The sequence below is a fragment of the Folsomia candida genome, unplaced genomic scaffold, assembly GCF_002217175.1.
Source record: "Folsomia candida strain VU population unplaced genomic scaffold, ASM221717v1 Fcan01_Sc004, whole genome shotgun sequence".
NCBI lineage: Eukaryota > Metazoa > Arthropoda > Collembola > Entomobryomorpha > Isotomidae > Folsomia > Folsomia candida.
This window is the reverse complement of record NW_019091196.1, coordinates 333,360-358,257: the sequence shown is the minus strand read 5'-3', so window position 1 is coordinate 358,257 and position 24,898 is coordinate 333,360. Positions and strand designations below refer to the sequence as shown.

The 24,898-nt window shown below is 39.2% G+C and overlaps 5 protein-coding genes across 8 annotated transcripts; 3 read left to right on the top strand and 2 right to left on the bottom strand.

Moving 5' to 3' along the window:
- Positions 1 to 469: 469 nt before the first annotated feature.
- Positions 470 to 8,168, top strand: LOC110848205. Its single transcript, XM_022095360.2, has 13 exons — positions 470 to 1,091; positions 1,632 to 1,746; positions 2,341 to 2,415; positions 2,505 to 2,640; positions 3,824 to 3,987; positions 4,216 to 4,235; positions 5,310 to 5,509; positions 5,778 to 5,822; positions 5,889 to 5,998; positions 6,091 to 6,300; positions 7,045 to 7,159; positions 7,250 to 7,267; positions 7,468 to 8,168. The coding sequence occupies exons 1-13, from the start codon at positions 829 to 831 to the stop codon at positions 7,593 to 7,595; spliced, it is 1,599 nt and encodes a 532-aa protein (XP_021951052.1). The 5' UTR covers positions 470 to 828; the 3' UTR covers positions 7,596 to 8,168.
- A 200-nt stretch (positions 8,169 to 8,368) lies between these two features.
- On the top strand, positions 8,369 to 10,227 carry LOC110849510. Of its 2 annotated transcripts, none has more exons than XM_035850641.1 (5): positions 8,369 to 8,535; positions 8,641 to 8,765; positions 9,032 to 9,183; positions 9,415 to 9,562; positions 10,006 to 10,227. In XM_035850641.1, the coding sequence occupies exons 2-5, from the start codon at positions 8,650 to 8,652 to the stop codon at positions 10,082 to 10,084; spliced, it is 495 nt and encodes a 164-aa protein (XP_035706534.1). In that variant the 5' UTR covers positions 8,369 to 8,535; positions 8,641 to 8,649; the 3' UTR covers positions 10,085 to 10,227. The 2 variants fall into 2 exon arrangements, with proteins under 2 accessions (XP_035706534.1, XP_021952613.1); XM_022096921.2 differs by having other exon boundaries at positions 8,370 to 8,535; positions 8,637 to 8,765.
- Positions 10,218 to 12,374, bottom strand: LOC110849508. Of its 3 annotated transcripts, none has more exons than XM_022096918.2 (5): positions 12,276 to 12,374; positions 11,651 to 11,777; positions 11,362 to 11,572; positions 11,072 to 11,295; positions 10,218 to 10,661 (listed from the first exon to the last, which is right to left on the bottom strand). In XM_022096918.2, exons 2-5 carry the CDS (start codon positions 11,741 to 11,743, stop codon positions 10,368 to 10,370), a joined length of 822 nt encoding a protein of 273 aa, XP_021952610.1. In that variant the 5' UTR covers positions 11,744 to 11,777; positions 12,276 to 12,374; the 3' UTR covers positions 10,218 to 10,367. The 3 variants fall into 3 exon arrangements, with proteins under 3 accessions (XP_021952610.1, XP_021952612.1, XP_021952611.1); XM_022096920.2 differs by having other exon boundaries at positions 11,365 to 11,572; XM_022096919.2 differs by having other exon boundaries at positions 12,215 to 12,353.
- Positions 12,375 to 12,498: 124 nt separating this feature from the next.
- Positions 12,499 to 19,302, top strand: LOC110849506 (pyridoxal-dependent decarboxylase domain-containing protein 1). The gene is made up of 13 exons (XM_022096916.2): positions 12,499 to 12,666; positions 12,740 to 12,955; positions 13,024 to 13,215; positions 13,323 to 13,531; positions 14,749 to 14,950; positions 15,028 to 15,157; positions 15,442 to 15,617; positions 15,700 to 15,807; positions 15,873 to 15,974; positions 16,530 to 16,697; positions 17,049 to 17,739; positions 18,030 to 18,166; positions 18,247 to 19,302. Exons 2-13 carry the CDS (start codon positions 12,761 to 12,763, stop codon positions 18,370 to 18,372), a joined length of 2,436 nt encoding a protein of 811 aa, XP_021952608.1. The 5' UTR covers positions 12,499 to 12,666; positions 12,740 to 12,760; the 3' UTR covers positions 18,373 to 19,302.
- Positions 19,182 to 24,020, bottom strand: LOC110849507 (acyl-coenzyme A synthetase ACSM3, mitochondrial). The gene is made up of 12 exons (XM_022096917.2): positions 23,367 to 24,020; positions 23,117 to 23,307; positions 22,456 to 22,639; positions 22,233 to 22,398; positions 22,144 to 22,157; positions 22,026 to 22,075; positions 21,840 to 21,960; positions 21,561 to 21,762; positions 21,176 to 21,285; positions 20,506 to 20,787; positions 19,811 to 20,011; positions 19,182 to 19,407 (listed from the first exon to the last, which is right to left on the bottom strand). Exons 1-12 carry the CDS (start codon positions 23,538 to 23,540, stop codon positions 19,315 to 19,317), a joined length of 1,788 nt encoding a protein of 595 aa, XP_021952609.1. The 5' UTR covers positions 23,541 to 24,020; the 3' UTR covers positions 19,182 to 19,314.
- Between the last annotated feature and the right edge of the window lie 878 nt (positions 24,021 to 24,898).

Genomic DNA, 24,898 nt, shown 5'->3' with positions numbered 1-24,898 from the left:
ATTGTCCCTCTGTCCCCACCCAGGCTTCCGCGGCCACTGCATTCAACTATGTTATACTCGTGTACTCAGCAGCCGCGGAAGCCGTGGGGACATCAGGGGACATTAACATTGTAGGATAGGGGGAGGGACGGGTTTATATAACATGGGGAGACGATGCGGACATCCAACAACCGTGGGGACATTGTCCCTCTGTCCGTACCCACCCTTCCGCGGCCACTGTTTTGTTCCTCTCAGCTCCCCGTTTTGATTGCATTTCATGAAATTACATCACCCACCACTCACTACCACTGATACCCGGGTAGCCTATACATCCATCCCTATCTGTCTCTCTTTCTCCGTATTAGTATCCCCCTCTTCTAGCACACATTTACCCGAGCGAATAAGTAAGGTCTCCGAATTTCACCCGAAGTCGGGTATCGGGTATCTCCACCGCTACCATGAAGAAAGAAAGCAGTCTTTCTCTCTTCGCTACTGCTTACCTGACAACTACCAAAATCAGTCCGACTCCTCTCCCATCGTGTTTCCAGCTCACCTTTCTTTCGCCACTTTCTTAAAACACTAATCGTTCCGTGTGTGGCCCTCTTAAAACGCAATTTCCTGTCTCACTTGGCAAATCTCTAATCTAATCCAGCCTCCAATTAATTTCACTTTTGCCCCGATTTTTTTTACGCACCGGAATTTTCGCACGGAAAAAAATTTTTGCAGAAATTTTTGCGAAAAAATTCAATTCGCAAATCTCTAATCTCCAATTATACTGGAATAAATTCGAAATTTCCACTTTTCCCCAATTTTTTTGCACCGCACTTTTTGCACACAAAATTTCCAGAAATGAAGACATCGTCCCCCATTTTTAGCGTATTTTTCAGTGTATTTTGCAACATAGTTAGTGGGTTGGACTCCGGGGTGCACAATCCAGGTCCAGAGTTGAACGTGAAGCTGCGCGACTTGGCGGGTGGCGTTGGCGTCGGAGGTTTCAATCCGCTCCTCGTCGACGACAAAGTGCGCGATGATTCTGATCGTGGCCGGAGTGGTGACGGTGTTGATATCCGTGGTGATCCTGGCCATAGCGTTGGCAACGCCGATGACGCCAGGTGGGTGAACAATTTTAAGGGGTGGGGGTAGTGGCCGCGGAAGTTGTGGGGACATCGGGGGACGTTAACATTGTAGGATGGAGGGAGGGAGAGGTTTATATAAGATGGGAAGATGATGCGGACATCGAATAACGGTGGGAACATTTGTCCACATGCTTCCGCGGCCACTGGGTAAAACATGGGTCGAGGTACAAGTTCTGAAACCAGTGGCCGCGGAAGCCATGGGACGTCTGGGGACATTGGGCAGATGATGGGGACATCGAACAACCTTGGGGACATTGCCCCTCTGTCCACACGCTTCCGCGGTCACTGTCCTTTTGGCATTATTATCACTACGGAACATGTACACACAGTGGCCGCGGAAGCCGTGGGGACATATGGGGCTATTAACATTGTAGGATAAGGGGGGAAGAGGTTTGTATAGCATGGGCAGATGATAATACCCGTGGGGACATTGTTCCTCTGTCCCCCACCCACGCTTCCGCGGCCACTGGGGGAGTAAATGAAGGGGGATTTATAAGTTTTTGTTATACTTTGCAGTGGTCAGATCGGCGGGGAAGCTAGCGTTGACCTTGGCGACGGCGGCGATAGCCGTCTTCTTCTTGTTGAGGGGGATGCGCGACGGCCTGGACTACTTTCTCCGGATGTTTATCCTGTAAGTTGCATGTTCATACATCTTGGAAATACGCATGTACAAAAATGTGTCTGAATTTTTGAAAAAAAAATCCTCAGAATAGTAAAATATAAACCAAACTCTTTTCAAAAATTTGAATCAGTTCAACGTCGAAATACAAATTTTGTGAAAAAAATTAGATAAAACTTTATAACTAGATGGGTTTTTTTGACCATTAGTAATTCAGAATTTCGTGAATAGGAAATGTGTATTATACATTTTTTATGTAAAAGTTAGTATTTTTTCTAAAACTTTTTGAATTTCACTGCAAGTTTACTTGAATAAGGCTTAAAAAGTTGTCCTGTTTGATAAGTTGGGGAGGGATTATTTGTGAGCAGTGTTTCATTTCTTGCTGGTTTACTACATTTTCTGTACTTGCAAAAAAGTGCAAAAAGTGCAAAAAATATGCGACACATTGCCACGCGCTGTACGAAGTGTAGCTGCGACACGGAGGTTTTTTGCGTTTCTTTTGCAGGCCAAAATAAATACCTACAAGAAACCAAGTTTTACAGTTATTTTTTTGCAAGTGGTTACTTGCAATTCACGGAAATGAATTTTTTATGAACTTTTTTTCAGGTAGACAGCTTTCCCCCGAAGGCACCCATCATCCCGGACATTTTCACCGTGGCGGTTGAAACCATTTACATGAAGGTACATAAATATATTTATTATGAAAGTAGTATTTTTTTAAGTCATGTTTTTCAATTTCACAAACTTTTCCTCCTTATCCATAATTTCAGGAACAGAAACGCCAAGTTTGGAACCTTCATGTGGATCGCGCCGAGAAAATTGTGGTGCACAAGGTCGACATGCCAAACACGGTGGGAAAACGGTACGAGTGGTTCTACTCGAAAATCGTGCGAGATTTCAGATCAGGTTTGTTCCCATAAAATTTATCCAATAATTACAATTTTCATCTCTAAATTATTGACATCCGGGCAAAAATAGCGTACCATAAATCATCCACGTGGCTTTTTCTTGTGTCAAAGTGTATGTAAAGCACGTGCATGCATCCGAATTTCCACAACTGATAAGTCATAATTTGGCATCTCGTCCTATTTTTACCAGTTTTTTTCTACAAATTCATATCAATAATTAAGATTTTCATCCCTCAATTATTGACACCCGGGCAAAAAATAGCGTATTATAAATCATCCACGTGGCGTTTTTACTTCTGCTAAAGCGTGTACCGACGTGCCAGCATTTGAATACCGATTTTGTCGGCAATAATTATTCAGAAAGTCCTATTTTTCACCCAAAATCGTGGAAAACTTTCTCTTTCTTTATGGGGAAAAGATGGACTTGAATTTATTGGCATCCTTCTTTGCCACCCGACGCTTGCTTGGCATCCTCTCCACTCTGCATTGTTTTTCAGTATACACAACACAACACAAAGACAAATGAAACGATGCATAATTCATAAGTAAATTTTCCCCGTGGTAGAATTTATTTTCGCGGATGTATGTAAATATTGCTGTCCTCCATTCCGCACCATCTGCTCGTGAAGTCAAATCGTCCCCCATATTTTTCATCCTTTCTTGGCGAAAAAACGGGAATATGCAGAACAACGGAATAAAATCGTGTTAACCAAACATAGAAAAGTAGCGGAAAAGCGGTTAAAATTTCTTTAAAGATTAAATTACAAAATTGTGTATTTTTTGAAATTTTAACCTCATCCTCACGGTAATCATGCGTGGTCGAAGGTCAAAAGTATTGATGGGGTAGAATTCGTGGTGAAATTTCCTTTAAAATAGCACCGCATATGAAAGCCAAGGTCCACTTTGACCTTTGACCTCACATTATTAGGGTCACCTTGACCTTGACTGCAGGGTTTGACCTCGACCGCGAACTAAAAATTAGATGTACCATGACGAAAACTGTTTTTGAGGCTTTGTAGACATGTTTTGCCCACTGACGGACAGACAGACGGACGGACAAACCAATCACTCACATAAAGCAGCCGACCTACATACTCTGATAATCCATTTAATTTTAAATATAATAAACCCACATCTAAATATTTTATTTGTTGACCCGACCCCATTTTTTTTACCAAAAGGTCTCGAATTTCGCATCTCGAACGGGAAAGAAGCCACCGACTGCATCGTGGAACCCATCAGTACGGACTTCGAGTTGACCTCACACAATCTGAAACGCTTCATGTTGGAGCACGCCACCCTCCTGCTGAACTTTGACCCAAGCTTTGTCAACTATTGGGGCAAGGTGAGACACGATACGCACAAAAAAAGAATATAAAGATTTCCATAATCTACAACTTTCTCTTCTCACATTTCTTAACCTTAACTCAAATCACGTTCCGCTCATCCATCCATCCATTCGACACGTGGACGAAAATTCGGTCTGACTTTTCTATCTACCCGGATGTCAACTCTGCCGAATAATTGAACGTATACGCGATCTCGGGATTATTTTTCCTTTCCCCCTTCGCAGCGATCAATACGGAATCTTCAGTAAGTGTAAAAGTCAAATCACTTTACTACTTTCTCGATCCTTGTAAACAGTGGCCGCGGAAGCGTGGGTGGGGACAGAGGGGCAATGTCCCCACGGTTGTTCGATGTCCGCATCATCTCCCCATGTTATATAAACCCCTCCCTCAACCTACAATGTTAATGTCCCCACAGCTTCCGCGGCCACTGATTACTCGCGTATAACATGCAGTGGCGGCGGAAGCGTGGGTTTAGATGCCCCCATCATATGTAAACCCCTATTCTGTTATGTTAATGTCCCCCGATGTCCCCACAGCTTCTTCCGCGGCCACTGCCTGTCTCACGCGTACCGCATGGTTCGTTGCCTTAAAAGAGAGAAAGCTGGATTCAATTCCGGTTAATTTATTGCCTCCTTCTCTCTCTCGCCGTATACTTTCTCCACTCCACCAAAAATCCAGTCCACCAAAACACAGACAGAGAAATAAGACGCGTTCGCATCTAATGTGAAAATGCGGTGTAATTTTATTTTGTCTGCGAGAAAGCACAAAGAAAGAAACGATTTTCTCCACTTTCTCCAAGCTAAACCACACACGCTTGGTTTTGTTTTGTCTTTCTCTTTCTCTCTCTTTGGATGAATAAATGCAAATGTTGTCTGTAAGAAAATTTTCTAGAGTTGGGTATGTGGGAAAGATAAGAAAAGATAAGATAAGCAAGGTGAAAGTGGACTCATACCAAAGACAGAATGAAATAGTTAATCGTTACGTAACGTTACCCGTCCACTTTATTTAAAAGATGTGATCATCATGACCATAAAATTAAAGTGGGCGAGAGACTCGAACTTTCTCCACTTTCACCCTTCATCCTGCTTTTCTCTGGCTTTTTCCACATTCCTGACTTATTCCACTCCGGAAATGAGATGGAATTTGTGCCAGACTTAATTTATTTGTTTCCGGGCCGGGTAGAAAATTGGCTTGGTTTTTTACAAGAATCTTCGAAATTAAGAGTTGATTAATTAATTAACTAATTAATTAGTTGTGTTGTATTTTCTCGGATTTTTGTAAATTAAGAGTTATTTAATTAATTATTTTTTTCTTTTAGATGTGATATCTGGCTTCACGAAAGCTTGGGCGAGTTCGTGTCAGAATTTGGATTTGCTAATGATTCCACCCTTCCGATCTCGGTGGCCACCTTTTCACGAAAGACTACACCGGATATCGTCGCCATTTCGAACATTTATGAGGACAATAGCCACATTTTTAACCCGTTTGCGAAAACTCAAGGACATCCCGATGTCACAGGTGAGAAAGTGTTTTTTTTGCGGATTTGCTAAATTTTTTGCAAGAAATGGGAAGTGCAAGAAACTGGGAGAAATAAGCGCCATCTAGCCACGCGTCGTATGATGTATTTATAGGGGCAGGATTTAGTTTCTTACGCCTTGCAGGTCAAAATACCTGCAAAAAAACACTTTCTTGCAGTAATTTCGTGCAAGTTGTCAAAAAACTGGAAATTCCACTTTCATAATTTCTATTTCCTAAAAAATCCCTCCTCATATTTTTTTTATTTCAGCATGTCTCGACCCCACCCCACTCCTTTTGCGAATCGTTCTTGATGGTGAGCTCCATGAAATTCGCAATTTGCAAAAATTTCAAGGTTAAATATTCCAAATTTGTTTCTCAGCTCCATACGCCAAACTAAAATTGGGCCGTGAGTTCACCGTTTTGGAATCAATTCGGCGTGCAGTTGCCGGTCTGGCAGGAATTTCTCTGCTCCGAGTGACAGATTTGGCTGTGAGAAATTGCAAATTTTACAAATTTTTGTCATGATTTTTACCAAGATTTAAATAATTATCCGTTATTTTTTAAATTAATTAATTGCTTAGTTGACCGAATGGCCCGGTGGCACGACGGCATTTTGGTTTTCCTTGCGACAAATCGTGAATTTCCAAGAGCTCTCGAAAAATAATAATTCTTCTTCTTCCACCCACTCCACGATCGTGTTCCCGTTGGCGGACGCGTACCGAATTTTGAGAGATGTCATCCAACGCCACGATGTCACTCTCAGGGTCGACTTGGCCACGAACGAGCACATGGTAAGTAAATAAAAATTTCTGATTTTCAATTTCTTCTAAAAACTTCAAGAAACGTTTCTTGTGATACATTTCTTGCACTGCAAAGCAAGCAATGTGAGGTGCAAGAAATAAAAGCGTCATCCAGCCACGCGCTCTAGGAAATAAGCGCATAGTTTCTTGTGCCGCGCATTTCTTGCAGGTCAAAATATTCCCCTGCAAGAAACCACTTTCTCCCCCTTATTTCTTGCAAGTGGTTTCCTGCACCTGAAGTACTGCACATGGGCATACCTGTTCACTTTCATTCATGTGACTGATTATGATAGTGAATGAAAATGAATTTCCTCTGATTTGAATGAAAATGAGTGAAAGATTCAGTCATTTCAGATGAGTGAATGTGAATAAAAGGATTTCTCACTCCCTTCATTTTGAGCTCGAACCAAAGCTTATGTAATTGTCATGTCAGTCCATCTGCAGGTCAAAATATTTACCTGCACAAGAAACCACTTTCTCCCCCTTTTCTTGCAAGTGGTTTTTCGTGAACCCGAAACATGGGGTCAACAGTGGTCACTTTCACCTAGTGTTTCATTTCTTGCGGGTTTGCTTTGCAGTGCAAAATGTAAAGCAAGAAATGCAAGGTATTTACATAGCTTGCACGTCAGAATATTTTATCTGCAAGAAACCTCTTTAATACACTGAATTAATACACAGTACACATTCCTGAAACACTGATTATTACCCATTTCAAAAATTGTATGAATTCCGTAGTTGGTCGGAATCCAGCGTGGATCACTCATCTCCATCCCACGCGCACTCCATCCGATCTTCATGCGAAACTCCAACACAAAGTCGCTCTCCGTCATTAAAGCGTCGTACACTTCCGGTACGAGGAAATACATACATAAATAATTAACACTCATGAATAATTTAACTTGAAAATGATCAACTATTTAATTTTTGCATACGTAAACAGGTGCAGTCGCTGGTCTTGGTAAACAAAAAATTCCACTTTTATCTTCCGCAAGACACGTATTAGCTGCGCATATACCTCAAAATTTCACGATAATGTTCTTATCTCATTACACATATATTTGCTGAATAGGAAAATTATATTGAAAATCATGCAGTATAAACGCAGCTATTAACCGATACAATTTTGTAATTGTAATCGTGTATATTTCCCAATTTCAGGTTTGGCGATGGCCGTGCTAGGTCTGGCGATCGGTCTTTTGCTCGGCTTCGTTTTGTGGAACGGCTCAACACGCGTGCGGTACTGGAGGTATCCCTGGTCCAATATTCCATACGGGCTGGACACATAATTTGCATATTAAGAATTATAATACGAACAAACAACCAAACCACTGGACGACTTGACTATAATCAATTCTTGATAATCAATCAGTTTATTATTGTATGGAAGATAAGTACTCTTTAAAAATAGCGACCGATAAGTGCGTAATGTAATAGCTCAGCAGTGATAATTTCTTGTCCCGTTGTTTATGTACAATCTTAATTAAAGTTTGCTATCTACATAATCAATTAAATAATTTAGTGCGACAATTAATTAATCATCAATTTTGACAAGAGGAGGTTGTGCTCTATTTTTTAGTAGTTTTAATTTAATTATTAATTCGCTATTATTAATATTTATGATTAGTTAGGTAATTAAGCGATAATAAAAAATAGGGCACAACCACCTTTCCGCTAAATATTTATGGGTAATACATATTTATAGTAAATCTGAGTATTCATAATTTTAATCAAGACCAGTTTGCAACTAATTTGAATATTAATTAAAATTGTGTATACTATACTAACTACTCATCCAAACAATTTTATGATCTCATAATGTTTATCGATTGAATAAAGAAATAGAAATAGATAAAAAAAAATGATTTTATTTTTTGCGTGGAATTTTCACTGCAAAAATTATGCAAATCGTTCACACTAAACATAAAAAAGTACGTGTTACATGTTTTTTTTTATTCAATTTTTGCAAAATTTTAATTTTCTGGAAAAAATGCAAAATTTTGGATTTTGTACATATCGTTATGCTAAAAGGAAGAAAGACGTAGAATTCCCAAGATACCAAAAGTCATGCAATCGTTGTGCAATGCAACAGATGAAGAAAATTTTCATTTTCTTTCAACTTCAAGCTGTGGAAAAACTTTAAAGTTTTATTTTGTGGGCATAAAATTTTGAAAGTTTTTGAAATTAATAATTCATACTACTAATTGTTAGAAAAAGCTGAAGATCAAGGTAAGTAACAAAATATGCAATGATTATCAATCATTGATTATTTAATTAAATATTTTGAAGAAAAAGATACTTTATTTAAATTCGAATTTGAAATGACATAGGTAGATTTCAAATATGGCCCCACCAAAGTGTGCCCCATGCGTCCCCCTGAGCGATAAACCGGCCGACTCCTCCCTTCGCGATGCTGCCCTTGCGTCCACCATGTTGTCGCCGTATGGCGTAGCGCTGAAGTAAAAAAGTTGATAAGATCACTTATCTGTCATATTTAAAACGAACTATTAGTTGACGTTCATAAAATACTTAAGGAGAAATTGCAGATTTTCCCCCCTCGTTCCCCCCACACCCCATTTTTTAACATATGGCGCAAGTTGTCCAACAGACCGACCCGTCTTTCCCTCCCCCTTCGATGAACATTATATTATTTTATGAACGTTCCCTAATTCTAAATATAATTAATTTAATTAATAAATAATTAATTGTTTACTTCTTTGAACAGGAAAAAGGACGAGGAAGACGGACTTTTCATCCATACGGACTGCTACCTGTTTGCGGGTGACCCTGACCAGAAATGGCAAACGTTGATAGGAAAATATTGGATGCCGTCGAGCTTTGTCACTTTGGGAATAGGAAACATGGTGCTTACCAGATGTGAGGATATTTTTTAATGTGACCATTGGCCGCGGAAGGTGTGGGGACATGTGGGGACATTGACATTATGGGATAGGGGAGGGACGGGTTTGTATAACATGGGCAGATGATGCGGACATCGAATAACAGAGGGGACATTGTCCCTTTGTCCTCACGCTTTCGCGACCACTGGCCATTAATTAAGATGATAATTAACTGAGTATTGTGATTGCAAAAATTGTCGTAATTTAGGGTTATCCAATGTTCCCATTCGGGCGAAAGGGTCGATTTGGAAGATGCCCTTGGTCGCAGTTGTTGGCTGGGTTGGTGGCCTGAAATGTAGGGATTACCTCAGAGACTATACGGCCGAGAGGGATGCTCATATGCTGCATTATTGCAGGTAATCATGTAAATTAATAAATGCTATGAAATATTTAGTAACAATGGAGGTCTCCCAGCGTATGTTATCCGATTTTGAGCCGATAAGTCAATCGATCACAAATTTAATTAGGATGAAATTTGCGAAAGACACGATCTTCCAATGGACACGTTTGGCAGAGATATTTGCAATGCAAATTTTGCATCAAAAGAGGAGAAAACGCGCAATAAATGTGGAAAGTGTAAAATTTGTCGACTTTACGGCGCGTTTTCTCCTCTTCGGATGCAAATATCTCGGCCAAACGTGCCCATTGGGAGGTCGTGTCTTTCGTAAATTTCATCTTAATTAAATTTGTCATCGATTGACACTAGTTTTCTCAAAATCTGAGAGCATACGCTGGCAGACCTCCATTGTTATTGACACCGTAACCTTCCTTAAATTTAAAATCTATCAATTAAATTCAGACTCCATCCGAAAGATTTCCCACGGGAGAAACGTGTCCAGTACAAGGATTATTTGACCTACTGGTTCCCAATTCGTTGAAAGTCGACTACTTTCTCCGCTTATTTTTATATTGATTATTTACGAACTACAAATCTAAATATATATCAACATGCATTTAAATTTGTAATTAATTCTACGGGCAAAAATAAATTTCAAAACTTACACGTTTCAGTTTAATAGTTGAAAAATTTTGTGATTTATTTCACTATTTTTTTCATAAAAAAATTGACAATAGAAAAAATTCGATGTAAAGATGTACTAAAAGAGCACCCCTAAAAGTTTAAATTAATACATCAGTCTTAAAGAACTGGTCGTCCGTCAATTAATCCAGGGTTAAATCGCCGATCAAGTTCTCCTTCCCTTCGTCGTCAACTGATGGCGATGGCTGGGTTGCTTGATCGCCCGTTTTTGCCGCCTTGGGTGCTTCCTCTTCCTCACCTGGTGCTTCTTCCAGGTACAATTGATCAGAAACTGGATAGCGGTAATCCCCCACCTTGAAAACACCCTGGACAAAGTGCTTCTCAAAGAACTCCTCCCACTCCCGTGGACTCATGTCGTCACATGCGATACTATCCACGTACTTGATCATTTCCATGTACATGTCGGACTCTTGGGTCTGTAAATGACATGAATTTTTGTACAACTTTAATCATATTACCAGTGAATTAATGTAGGACTCGATGATTCAACACCAAAATCGGCACATTTTTAATCATTTCTCCGCTGTGGGAATTTATTTTAAAATTCTGGACGACAAACTTGTAGTCAATGAGTTGATTAATAGAATGGCGACGAGTTTTTAAGCCAGTTTCGAGCTGTCCCAATTTTTCTGAAGGTTTGTTAAACATGAGAACTTCTCCAAAAAGTGTCAAAGTCTGGAGTGTTTATTTGTTAAAAATTAACAAAGACTTGCTCTACAAATGCATCGTCCAGAATTTTAAAACAAATTCCCAGAGCTGAGAAATATGACTAAAAATGTGCTGATTTTGACGTTACGCAAAAATTGATCATTTATTATTCACGTACCACTTTTTTCTCTGCTTCCATCATTTTCTTAATGATATCATCCAATTCGTCCCGTTCGTTCATCAAACGGCTCACCGTGGTTTCGATGACTTTCAAATATTCCTTTTTGTTCTCCGAGTGGCGACTTGCCGCGCCTGTCTTCTGCCGCTCATTTCCCGCCTCAGCCTCGTCCCCGTCCGCGCCATGGTCGCCAACCACGTCTTCGTCAATGTCAGGCTCGTCGTCTGCACCAGGCAAAAAATCAGCTTAATGCTTAAAATTGTCATAATTTTGCATAATTATTCTCTCACCACCTGCCCCTTCTGGTTTTTCGGCTTCTTCGCCCTCCTGTTTCGGCAACATCGGTCCGAGCAATTTTGCTGCAGCAGCGACGGATTCAGCATCCTTGGTCAAATGCATTTTGTTCAAAAGAGCCTGATAGACTCCAACGTTCGTGTGGGATGCGATCAGCTCGGTCGGATCAATTGATTCCGCCAAAGTTTGGAGGCGATTAGTGCACGCCTAAAGAGAATCAGTACAATTTTTTATTAGCCTTGATAAGTATCTTACCAAAAAATCAAGTAAAAATTAGCAACATACCGCATTCCAGGCGTTAATAGCAGATTCCTCGCGGATTCCAGAAGACGTGCTGGGTTGCGGTTGCTGACCTTGCTGTTCAGGAGAAGAATCCATTGTTGACACCCACAAAGATACTGAAACGATTTGGCTAGAGGAGTAAAGAAAAGTCAGATTAGATAATTGTACTTTCACACAGTGGTCGCGGAGGCGTGGGGACAATGTTCCCCCGGTTATTCGATGTCCCCATGTTATACAAACCCTTCCCTCCCCTATCCTACAATGTTAATGTCCCCACAGCTTCCGCGACCACTGCTCTCACACAGCCACCAAATCAAATTTATAAAAATTCTATCAAAAATGTCAAAACTTGAATCAAAATCAAACCACTCAGAGTAAAAATTACAATTATAATGGAACCAAGTATTAATGACAAAAGATATCATTCTTAACCCCTTATCAAACCCATACCTCAATAAAAAACTAATTAAATTTCACCCCAATTATAAAATAAAACGAAACCAAAAAAAAAATCCAACCAAAAACCATCAAATTTGAGTAAATCAACAATAAAATAACTTTACAAACCTTAAACCTCAAATAAAAAGGATACCTAATGACTCTTTTTACAAAAAAACAAATTTCTAACCTTTCAAAATTTCAAAAATTTACGAAACACTCAAAAAAATGAGGAGCGAAAGGAAGCACGCACGCAAACCACGAGGAGAGTAAGAAATAAATGCCAACGGTCAAATTTTTTGGGGTGGGGCAACTTGAGACGCGGGAGAGTCAAATCTTTTATTTACCAATGCCAACTGTACGGTTCACACATCATCACTTTTCCATATTTTTTGTGGGCGAGATTCCAGCAGCAGCCTGTCAAGTCTTATTCATCGTCACCTGTTCTCGTCCATTGTCAAATTAGTCACTGGGTCAATTCAATGATAAGACCTTATCTATCCAAATAATCAACCTTTCCTTGTGCGTAAGCAAGAGAGACAAGAGAGAGAAAAAACAGTAGTGAATTGATTTGCAAAAAGGTACAAAAAAAGAAAAAGATAATTTTTTCTATATTTAAAAAATAATTAGCTATTAAAATTATCTGTTTTTCAGGCTTCCACATCATCCATCACGATGGAACCTGGAGGTGCGGTAGCAGTAACGGGATCGGAAGGAGGAGAAGTTGCATCGGCCTTTTCAAACGGCGGCGACGTGGACGGCATGAAGGGAATTGAGGTCACTGCAAAACAGATTGTCGACCGGATAAGCAATAGTACGGAGAATGCGAAGGGGAACAGGTCACGGACGAGTAGCAGCAGTACGAATAAAGTGGGTGGAGATATGGAAATGTATTTATTGGAGACGTGCATTTGAATTAATAATAATTTGATTTGCAGGACGGAGATCTCGTCGCAACGCCGCTGACGTCGAATGAATCGGCGATCTCATCTTCTTCCGCGGGGGGTGACGTGAAGAGAAACAGTTTAAGTAAAACGGTGCGACAGCTCTCGATCGCCGGCGGAGTTGTGCCAGACGGACAAATCTCGGCGGAACAGAAGGCAGTGGAACAGTTGTTGAAAGCTGTTGAGGTATTAATTTAATACGTCATCTTTAATGTATCATTTTCTAATTAATTATATAACACTCTTCTTCACTAAATAAGGTTTTATTTGATTTTATTATGCAAATAATGTAGAAATGGGTTCAAGAAGCGCAACAAGAGTCGGAATCTGAAAGTGGGGATAAGCCCAGCGGCGGAGTTAAGGAACTGGACAATCTCCACTGGGTGTACAGCATTGAATCATATCTTCGAAGTTTAGACACTGACTGGACCTCCCAGAAAGCTCTCACGCACAAAATTGCATCCCAACTTTTGATTTGGTTGAAGCAATTGTTTCATTTTTCGTGAGTCTAAAATATCTTATGGGATAATTCATTCGTCCAGTTTATTAGTTCATGTAGAACTAATCGCCAAAAAAAATAAGTACATTTTTAACCATGTTTCCGCTGTGGGAATTTATTTTAATTGACGAATTTGTAGAGCAGGTTATGCCAATTTTTAACAAATATGCACTCCAGATTTTAACCTTTTTTTTAAAGTACTGTTAATAATAAACTCTGTGCGGTGGCAAAAAGGAGATGGGCGATCCATGAAAAGGTCACCCACATACCACGTAACAAAAAAACTTTTAAACTTTGCCAGTATTTAGAAAAAAATAATAGCAAATTAATTTTCCCATAAAATTTTTCGATATTTCACCTCTGTGACCTGTTATTAAGGGGTAAAACTTATTAATTTGAATACGTTTGTTTGCTTATGTGCATGATAAGTTGATAACGATTTAGTCGAATTTAATGAGGGACCGGGTTATTGCGCTGGGAATTGAAAGTTGACAAGGTGTACCATATATATGTATGTGTGTCAATTTTTTTAAACTCAATCACCACAAACAATGCAGAAAACCAGGGATTTCGGTGGAACTAGATTTCGGGCTAGCGGAGGAGTGGAGGCGTGATTTGGCGATCGCGCCGCACAGGGCTACAATAATAAAATATTATTTAACACCGGTTTATTTCTATTTTGACGTAAAAGTCATTCAATTTCGTATAAGTTGTACGTCGAAACAAAAATAAACCGGTGTAAAATAATATTTAGTGTAGCCCTCCGCGCTCCCAAGCAAATAACCTTGTTTCCTCCGCAAGTCCGAAATCCCTAATTTTCTGCATTGTTTGTGGTGATTGAATTTAAAAAAATTGGCACACATATGGGACATGTTGTCAACTTTCAATTCCCAGCTCAATAAACCCGAACTCACGCTGGATTAAGGTACTAATTTTTTGTTACGCGGTATGTGGGTGACCTTTTCATGGATCGCCCATCTACTTTTTGCCACCGCACAGAGTTTATTATTAACAGTAGGAGATTTCAAGTTTATTAAACCTTCAGAAAAATTGGAACTCATCGAAACTCACTTAAAAACTCATCGGCATTTTATTAATCAACCTACAAATTTATCGTCCAGAATTTTAAAATAAATTCCCAGAGAGGAGAAATGATTAAAAATTTGCTGATTTTGGTGATTAGTCATCAAGTCCTATGTTAATAATCTTTATTTATGCAGGGAGAAAGACAAGGCCGACGAGTACAACAGTATTCATCCACACTGGGATATTAACGGCGGCCTGAGTGCTATGACTCAGATGAGTTTGTACCTGAAATTCCCCAACCTTTACTCTCTTGGATATCAGCATTTTCAAGAGGAAGGGAAAACTCCAATGATCTACTGTTCCGATGAACTTATCGGTCACCAAATTTGCTCCAAGGTAAAAAAATATATTCATAATTTTGCTATGAATAATAATTATTCAAAACTTTAATTATGTACCTATTTCCCTGACAGATTGGCTTGCCTTATAATTGCGTCAGTGTTGTCGACTTCACTCAAAAGATGTGGATTGAACAGCTCGAGACTCGTTTGAAATCTGACATTAAGATGGGAAGAGTGCCTGTCGCGTTGCTGATGAATACGGGTTATTATTACTTTTCTTGTTTGTACATTGTTAGAAAACTGGTATTAAATCATCACTGACCGGAGTATGACTCTACTGGCACTGGTAATCACGGGCATTACCGTTCAGTAATGTTGTGATAATGAAAAATTTACGACTGAGAAACCAACTACGACCAATCCGGTAGGAAGCTAGTACCCAAGCAGTACCAGTACGGAGTATATATGTGACTCTACCAGATTTTAAACAATATATCATTAAGGCTTGTGTGGGATACAATATAAATTTATTTTGTTTTATTGCAGCCGTGCAAAATTTGGAGAGGGGCGTAAAACTTGCAGAAGCGCATAAAATCTGGGTGCATTTTTACGGAAACAATGTCTTGGCGTATTTCTTGAAACGAACGGAATCAAGCAGTTTGGGCTGCAGCTTTACGCTGGACTTGACCCGATGGTTGAAAAATCCTAAACTTCCATATTTGGTAAATGAGTGTAAATTACTACTTGATTGGATCCAATTCTCTGCAATGTAAGCTAACTCTTCCATCCATTCCTTGTTCACAGACTTTGTACAAACGGCCTGAAAAAATTGAGCCAAAGATTTTGGAACTGTGCGAGTTGGGATCGCCAAGAAGCGAAATTATGTGTTTTACTCCTTGGTTTGTTGCTCACGTGAGTACAAAAATTAACAAATAGTTTATTAACTCTTTCTTATTTAATTAATCATTTCGATCCAGGTTTTCGGTAAAACGAGGCTGATCGGACTGGTCAACGAGGCCATTCACCGGGGCAAATTTTTGCTAGAGATGGTCCAACGGTTTAGCCCGCTTGTTGTAGTGGTGAGCAAATAATTTTCGTATGACTCGATGTCTCATGACCAAAATCGTCTAAATCAGCACATGTTTAATCATTTCTCGGTTCTGGGAATTTATTTTAAAATTCTGGACGACAAATTTGTAATCAGTGAGTTGATTAATGGAAAGGCGACGAGTTTTTTGAGCCAGTTTCGACGAGTTCCAATTTTTCTGAAGGCTCCTTAAAATTGAAATCTCCTCCTTCAAAAAGTGTCCAAATCTGGAGTGTATATTTTTAAAAAATTAGCAACGACCAACTATACAAATTTGGAGTCCAGAATTTTAAAATACCGAAAAATGTAAGACTGCGAAGTCGAAATAAATTTCGTGAAGAAATAAATTTAATTAACAATTTTATGCAGGTAATACATTAGTCTTGACCCAAAATCTCAATATTGATTGAGGATAATAATACAAAAATAATAATAAATTCCCAGAGCCGAGATTAAAAATGTGCCGATTTTGACAATTTGGTGATAAGTCAAAGTCACACATAAGCCAGCCAGCAGCTCATTAATACATGATTCTGCTACTTTACAGCCTAATTGGTCCACCCTCAGCGATGGAAATGTGATACTTTCAACACTAACATTCCAATTCAACCCAGGAACGAAACCCCACAAATCCTCCGTTATTGCCTCTGGACCACCCGACGTTGTCAAAGTCCACAAGCACAGCCCGCAATATTTGGACACGCTGAATTCTTGGGTAATAAACGTTTCAAACGAAAAAAAGTGGTGTCAGCAAAATTACGCCACACAAAAATTATGTAATTCATGACCTCGTCCTCACCGTAATGGGTTGGTTGGATGTCAAAAATATTGACAGGGTTAATTTTGTGGTGAAATTTCCTTTTCCAAAATTATCAATGCAAATTATGACCCAATTAATTATCGAGCTCAGTCTAGAACTAATAAGTAGGGCGAAAACGGCGTTTGATTATATTGAGGCGTTCTTCTTACGGACGAAACGACCACAATTATTAACCTGCTGACCCCACTTAATAATGATTTTACCTAGAAATTCATACCATTTGCCTAATTTTTCTTCCTTCCCCAGCTCTACCACATAATGGAACGCGACCTTAAGGACATCCTCCCCTTGGAGTTCGTCTTTGTCGAAACGCGCGGATGGAACATTCACATAGACATCATCCGAACCAGGAAACACGGTCCGGAAGACGAGGCTGCTATCATTACCGCATTCGAGAACCACATGCACGTCTTGCAGGCTACGGTCAATCAGAAAATCAAGTTCCAAAAGTTGGTGGAAGACTCCGAAGAGATGGATTGGGTCAACAATGAGAACCACTGGGCTGGTTTGGGCGCTGTTCGCTATATCCCATCCTGCCACCGAACCAATGCTGTCCAAGCAGATCCCGCTGTTCCTCCTCCAACGGAACAGCAGCAGCAGCCGAACGGACAAGTCGTTGCCGACGAGGCGTCTTCCACTCCTCCGCCACCAGCAGCAGCTCCTCCCGCACCAAAGAAACTTGCCGCTCTGCCCGTTCCTGATGAGAAGACGAAGGACGAAATTGACCACTTGAACGCCCAAATAGTCAACAAATTGAGGGCGATTGACTCTGCGTTTTCTCTCGGAGAGGCAACCACGGGCGAGTGGTGTGTACAGTTCGGCATGGTCACGGAAGAGACGGACGTGCAAGAACTGGTCCGACTCGTGGCAGCTACGGGGCAGGAGATTGAAGAAAGTTCAGAGTTTTTTAATAGGATGTCCGAACTAGTCAGAAAAGGTGGGCGTCAGTAGAAATGCACTGTTAGAAATCCAGTATTAAAATAATACCAGGCGGTATTCGTATATGTATAATTCTGAAGAAGTGGTATTGATATTGTAGTAATAGCTCAGTATTAAAGTTTTACCATATCCGTAGCAGATTTTTACGGACCGGTATACTTTTAATACCAAGCAGTAGCAAGTTTAATACCGAGAAATCAATACCTGCCTAACTATACCAGATTTCAAATAATATTACCTAAATAAGCGTAATTTATGTATCCTTATCAATTTTTTCTATGTATGCAGGCATTCATGAAGCAGAAGAGGAATTACGCAAAGAGAGCGAAGAAGCATTATGGGAGGAGGGCATTTTACGAAGAGTTCCTATCGTGGGCACGTTCGTTTCGTGGTTTTCACCCCCCACGAAAGAAACTGGAGTTCGGGTATGAAGAAAATATTTACTTTTAACGTATGTGTAGTTAACAATATTTCGTAATATTTAACACTATTTGTCTCTTTGCAGGGGCGAGCTTTAAATCTGACCCAGGGTAAAGTCGAGAGCACAGAAAATATCTACAAGTACCACATGCAAGTCAAGGCTACCACCTTCAACAGCAAGACGCAACAGGAAGACAGCAACAAAAAATGAAGATTGCAATAATATCATGCCAAATTCTTCTTGTATAGAAAATCAATTTGTATTGTTAAATTGTTATTATGAACATGTCCGAATATCTGATTAACCAAATCTACAAAATATTACCAGCTTTGTTTAGTACATTCAATTTACTAAACTCGTACATATTTATAAATATGCCTCGCATGAAATATGTTAATTTAAATATTATGTAACAATCCTCCAAAAATTTATCATGATTATATTTCAACTTTGGATTAGAATCTTGTAGAATTAGAAACTTTCCTGTTTTTTTATATTTAATTCCACCAATTTTATCCGAATTATTTATGCAATATTGCAATTTTTACGTAATTATGTATGCGCTAATTTCTACATTCTCCACCAGGCCAAGTATCTTTGTGATCTTCATTAAGTTTTAAACGTATAATGTAAGTAGTAGATATAATTTTGGTGCAAATTTCTAGTTGTAATCAACCCAGCAGGTGTCTATTACCAGTAGTGTAGCAGTTTTTAAGTAAAAAAAGTGGTCAATTTTAATCCTAATCCGGTCAGAGCTTTAAGCAAAATATTCTTTCGACAATCTTGGATTTGCGAAACTCTAAATGTTTACTTTATCCTGTTTAAAGTTAAGAAATATGTGTAATAGGGAGTTAGGAAACCTACGTTTTTAAAATTTCGGGAACTTTCCCTGCCTCCAAAATTTCCGGAAACAAAAATATTTAGAGGACAGAGTGATTTCAAGATCGGCTCCAGAAATTCTGAAACAGTGAAAGTTTTGGAAATTTTAAGACGCAGATTTACTAATTGCCCAATGAATGTTTGTCTCTTTATATACTGAATTTTATTTATCTTTTAAAACATGTAATACAAATACTTTGTCCGAATGCAATAATATTTAAAAACAAAATAATGAACATTTTAATAAACCAAGAATTTCAAGAAATTTGTCCCCTATTTTTTGCCCTTTTCATACTCCATTCGTTTCAATTCTCTCCGGAGAATCTTCCCACTCACAGTTTTCGGTAATGTGTCGACGAATTCGACCTGTAATTAGTTAATTTATCAATTAACTATAATTGAGGTCTCCCAGCGTATGCTCTCCGCTGTTTGAGAAAATTAGTGTCAATCGATGACAAACTTAATTAGGATGAAATTTGGGAAAGACGCTATCTCCCAATGGACACGTTTGGCAGAGATATTTGCATCCCAAGAGGTGAAAACACGCAGTAAATTTGGAAAGTGTAACATTTGTCAACTTTAAAGTGCGTTTTCTGCTCTTTGGATGCAAATATCTGTGCCAAACGTGCCCATTGGGAGATAGCGTCTTTCGCAAATTTCATCCCGATTAAATTTGCGACCGATTGACACTAATTTGCTCAAAATCGGAGAGCATAGGCTCCTATGGGAGACCTCCATTCTTAGTTTAGATTCAGTTTTGTGCACCTACCTTTCTCGGATATTTGTACGGAGCGGTATGTTTCTTGACAAAGTTTTGGATTTCCGTGACCAGTTTGGCTTCATCCTTTTCGGCAATGGTTTTATACTGTGGCGTTAAAATGATGAAGGCTTTGACCACTTCACCTCGCTGGGGGTCGGGTGACGCCACGACGGCACTTTCCACCACGGAGGGATGCGTTTGAAGGACGGACTGTAAAAAAACAAAGGTCAGTATTAATTCTACAGCCTGTGTTTTTCAGGTGCCAGTAACCACTTGCAAGAAATATTTAACAGGGAGAAAGAAAGTGGTTTCTTGCAGCTAAATATTTTGACCTGCAAGAAACAACTAGTTCACAGAGCGCGTTGCTTGATGGGGAATATTTCTCGCAGTTTCTTACAGGTTACATTTCTTGTTTTGCAGGAGCAAGAAATGCTTGCTACTTGCAAAAGATAACGGGAAGAAAATGTTTTTTACAGGTATTTATTTTGACCTGCAAGAAATGCAAGCTACTTCCCATCCCTATACTTCATACGGCTCGCGGCGCATATTTGTTGCACTTTCTTACACCTCACATTTCTTGCAGCTAACTTTTCTTGCATGTGTTACTTTCCACTGCAAAAAAGTGGTTTCTTGCAGGTGAATATTTTGACCTGCAAGGCGCAAGAAACTACGCCCGCCGCTGTAAATAATAAGATTCGACTCGCCTCAATTTCCGAGGGACCAATCCGATATCCGGCCGACGTGATGACATCGTCTGCCCTTCCGACGAGGAAAACGTGTCCACTGTCGTCCTTATAAGCTCTGTCGCCGGTGAGGTATACGTCTCCCACGAAGACGCTGGAATTCTTCTCGGTGTCCAACTCGGGCCCATTTGCCCCCTTTTTCAGATAACCTTTAAACAGGCCGACAGGTCGGACAGGTTTCACTCTCAAGGCGAGCTGACCCTCCGTTCCGATCGGGCATTCTTTACCGGCGTCGTCCACAATCTGTGGAGGAGAAATGGATCAAATTGTGAGGTCAGGATTTTATAAAGGTTTGTCAAAATCGTTAAAATAAGCACATTTGTAATCATTTCTCTCCTCTGGGAATTTATTCTAAAATTCTGCCTGACAAATTTGTAGAGCAGGTCGTTCCCAATTTTTTAAAAATATACACTCCAGATTTTGGCACTTTTTGAAGGAGGAGATCTCAAGTTTAGGAAGCCTTCAGAAAAATTGGAACTCGTCGAAACTGGCTCAAAAAAACTCAACGCTATTCCATTAATCAACTCACTGACTACAAATTCGTCGTCCAGAATTTTAAAATAAGTTTCCAGAGGCGAGAAATGATTGTGGAGATTTTGACAATTTTAGTGATGAGTTATCAAGATCTTACCCGAATGTTCATAAATCCATTCGCAATCCCGATCGAATCGTCTTTCGAGCTTATCTCGCAATCTACTGCGGTCATTTCGGTTTGACCGTAAGCTTGGTGGAGTACGACGCCTTAAAAAAATGTGGGAATCATTTAATTTAATATTAATATTGCAGATTTGCAGGATTTCTGAAGTAATTGGAAGGTTTTCAAGGTTGAATTAGAATTAGAATTTGGGGTGTGAATTTGAATTTGAATTAAGATTTGAAAATTTTAGATTTCATTACGAATTTTTCAGATTTGAAAAATTTGAATTTGATCTGATCTGAATTTGGATTTGAAAAATTTGGATTGAAGTTTAAATTTCAATTCGAACTCGAATTTGAATTTCAATATTTTTTGCTACCCGTATTTTTCTGCCAGGATCTGATCACTTCCGGACTAACTGGTTCCCCAGCTCCGATACAGTAGCGGAGTTTAGGAAATTTGAAGAGATTGGGGTCCGTTTCTTGGACCATGCTTTTGTACAGCGTGGGTGGCGCGCAGAACGTCGTGATGGGCTTTTCACTCAGCGCTTTTAAAACTTTGGGCGCTTCGAAACGTTCCATCTGAAAATTAAATTAGTTAATTAATTTCATAATAGTTTTCAAAATGTGATAATCAAAAATCAAATCCAGTCCAGTACCTGATGAATATAAACTGCAGATCCTACCGTCCAAGGGGCAAAAAAGTTGGAATATGACGATTTCGCCCAACCAGGGTCGGAAATATTCCAGTGTAAATCGGTCTCCTTGAGGTCCAACATTCTAAAAAAATAAATTTCTGATTATAAACAAATTTTTCGAATTTGATCATTTGCATATGCACCCACTTGACGGTTGTGTAGTGACCTATCCCGTAGGAAGAATGAGTGTGTGCCACCTCCACAAAATATCGTATGTAAAACAATTCCCAATCTTTTATGAAAATGATTGTACACAAATTATTACCATTTTCGGTTTTCCTGCAAAAATGGAATTTGTTTTTGGAATTTTAAAGTTTAAAAAATTTCAATTTTAAACTTAAATTGGACATTTACCCGTCGTCCCGGAGGTGAAATAACCCTGAGCAACTTGATCACTTGGGGTGTCCAAATGTCTAAAAGAGTCGATCTCATTGGCAGAAATGGTCTCGGCGAGGCTGTGATAATCTATCCAGTCGTTTTTCAGGGGGACAGGTTTCTTATCGCCAGTTCGGATCACAACCTGTCATCAACAGGAATTTCATTTCATGCTTCCAAAAATTATGCAATTTTTGAAAACCTTTTTCAATCCAAAGTCCACCAAACCACGATACGCATCGTCAACCTTGTCCATATTTTCCTCATCCGTGATAATCATTCCGGCTCGAGAGGCGTCCAAGCGGTACTCGATATCTTCCGAGGTCAACATCGTCGTTCCAGGACAGAATATCGTGCCCACCCGGATCGCTGAGAGGTGGAGGTACCTGCACGGGTCAAATTATCAATTTTGGGGAGGATCACATCACCACCACCAATTTTTAGAGGGGTGGGGGGGGAATACTTTGCCAAAATATAGTATTTTGAGCTATCTGTTCTTCCCAGGGTTTGGATTTCCGGGGGTGTTACACCCACAAAAAGACGAAAATCTACGCGGAGAAGGCAACAGTCAGTCGAAAATACAGGTTTCATGCAAAAATTAACTTTTTATCGATGTAAAAATATATTATTTTAAACAAAGTCTGAACATAATGTATTTTGACCGCAATAAAAAGTCAATTTCTTCACAAAACCTGCATTTTCGTATGACTGCTGCCTTCTCCACGTTGATTTTCGTCTTTTTGTGGGTGCAACAGCCTCGGAAATCCAAACTCTGGGAAGAACGGGCTCAAACTACTGTACACATTTTGAAAAAGCATTCCCCCCCCCCCCCGGATTTTTAGAGACAATTTTGCACTATTTACCACCATTCTGGAAGTCGTGACAAGATGGTGAGGACATACGGCGGAGGAGACCCTTCCCTCAAATTGAGCATGTTCCTTAGAAAAATCGCGGAACGGAGCGATTCCTTCTGAACTTCGGAGAAACTCCATTTCCGGTCTTGACTGGGGTCACCGTTATCAAACCATAAAGCGGTGGCAGTAGGTCGATGAAGCTAAAATACATACATAAAATAATTACCTTATCAATTACCTTAATTACGTCTTATCTTACCGCATGCCGGTCGAAAATATCTCGCGAAAAGTTAAACTTCTCCGGAGCTTTGCCCTTCTTCCAGATTTCTTCCAATTCCGTAAGAATCTGGTCACCAAGCCCGGTATTTGCGGTGGTGCTAAATTGTCGCAATTTTGCGAATCTAAATGTTGGTCTTAATCGTAATATTCGCATTTTTGCGAAAAGAAAGTGAAGCAAATTTTATAATCACAGATTTTCTCCTTGTTATGTAATCAACTCGAACTCGTGCAATGCATATCTTACACAATTCCAGTCCAGCCGTATAACAGGTGAAAAGTGGTGGATTAAATGGGATATAAAGCCCTGCTGTCATCATAATAAACTGTGTGAGACGGGTTTTTAATGGACTGGACTGCTCGATCAATTGTACTTGTTTATGTACATGTATACAGGAAAGCATGGCATATAGCAGTAAGTAAAATGTGGTTTAAACGGCTAGACAGACATATGTACAAATGTACAAATGTGCAAGCATATAAAAATATATATCCATCCCCATTAAACCCAATTGTTCCGTGAAGTCAAGGTCTTTTATTTTTGCACGAAGCCAAAACCAAGCAATATGTATGTACATAAACTGCATGCAAAAACCTATGCAATTCTAAATACAATTTTCTAAAAGTTTTTTGATTTTTGAAAAATAATTCGAAATTGAAGAACAGAATTCCATCGTTTTTCAAGTATACACACATATGTAATTTATTTAGGTGCAAAATTCTAAAAATCCTTAAGCTTTACAACTTTTTTAAATACGTAGGTATTTAATTCGATATTTAAGAACAGTTTCGTCTCACTTTGCCACTTTATCACTTTGCCTATGTACATATGTAATTTATGTATGTAGTACTTATACTATGGACGTTTGACATCTCTAATTTTCTTCAATTTTCTGAAAATCCTGTAATTTTTGAAGAATAATTTGATTTTGAAGAACAGTTTTCCATCGTTTTTCAACACACACACAAATTATGAGTCATAAGAAAACTGTTATCTTTCTCGTGTCTCCTCAAGTTTCATGCGTCTTCTTACGTAAATATTTTAAGAGTAATATTTACTCTAAAGTAAAGTCAACCCCAGACAAAGCAAATATTGGACAATGCTCTTCTTTCAATCGTGAAGTGGAGGACACAATCTCAATTTCCGTGAGACAGGTCAAAGTCAAAACAATTCTGAGTCAAAATGGTTTCATTTTCTAAAACGCAACTTGTCACTAAAGCAAAACCTTGAACTTTATAAATACGTAAATCGTACAATTCTTTAACCACAACTTTAGCAAATTACGCACTTTTCCACTCAAAAGTGGATCATATGACGTATCTAAATACGAACGAATTAAACGAATGAATCAATACTTTTCTTTTAATTACTCGTAATCTGGAGCAAATCCAATCCAAATTATACGAGAGACACATTAATTGCTGCAATTCTTCCGGAAGGCGTCATACTTCTCATGTCGTCAGCACAGTTAATAATTTTTTTAACGATCGCACATTAAATTCAGGGCTGAAACT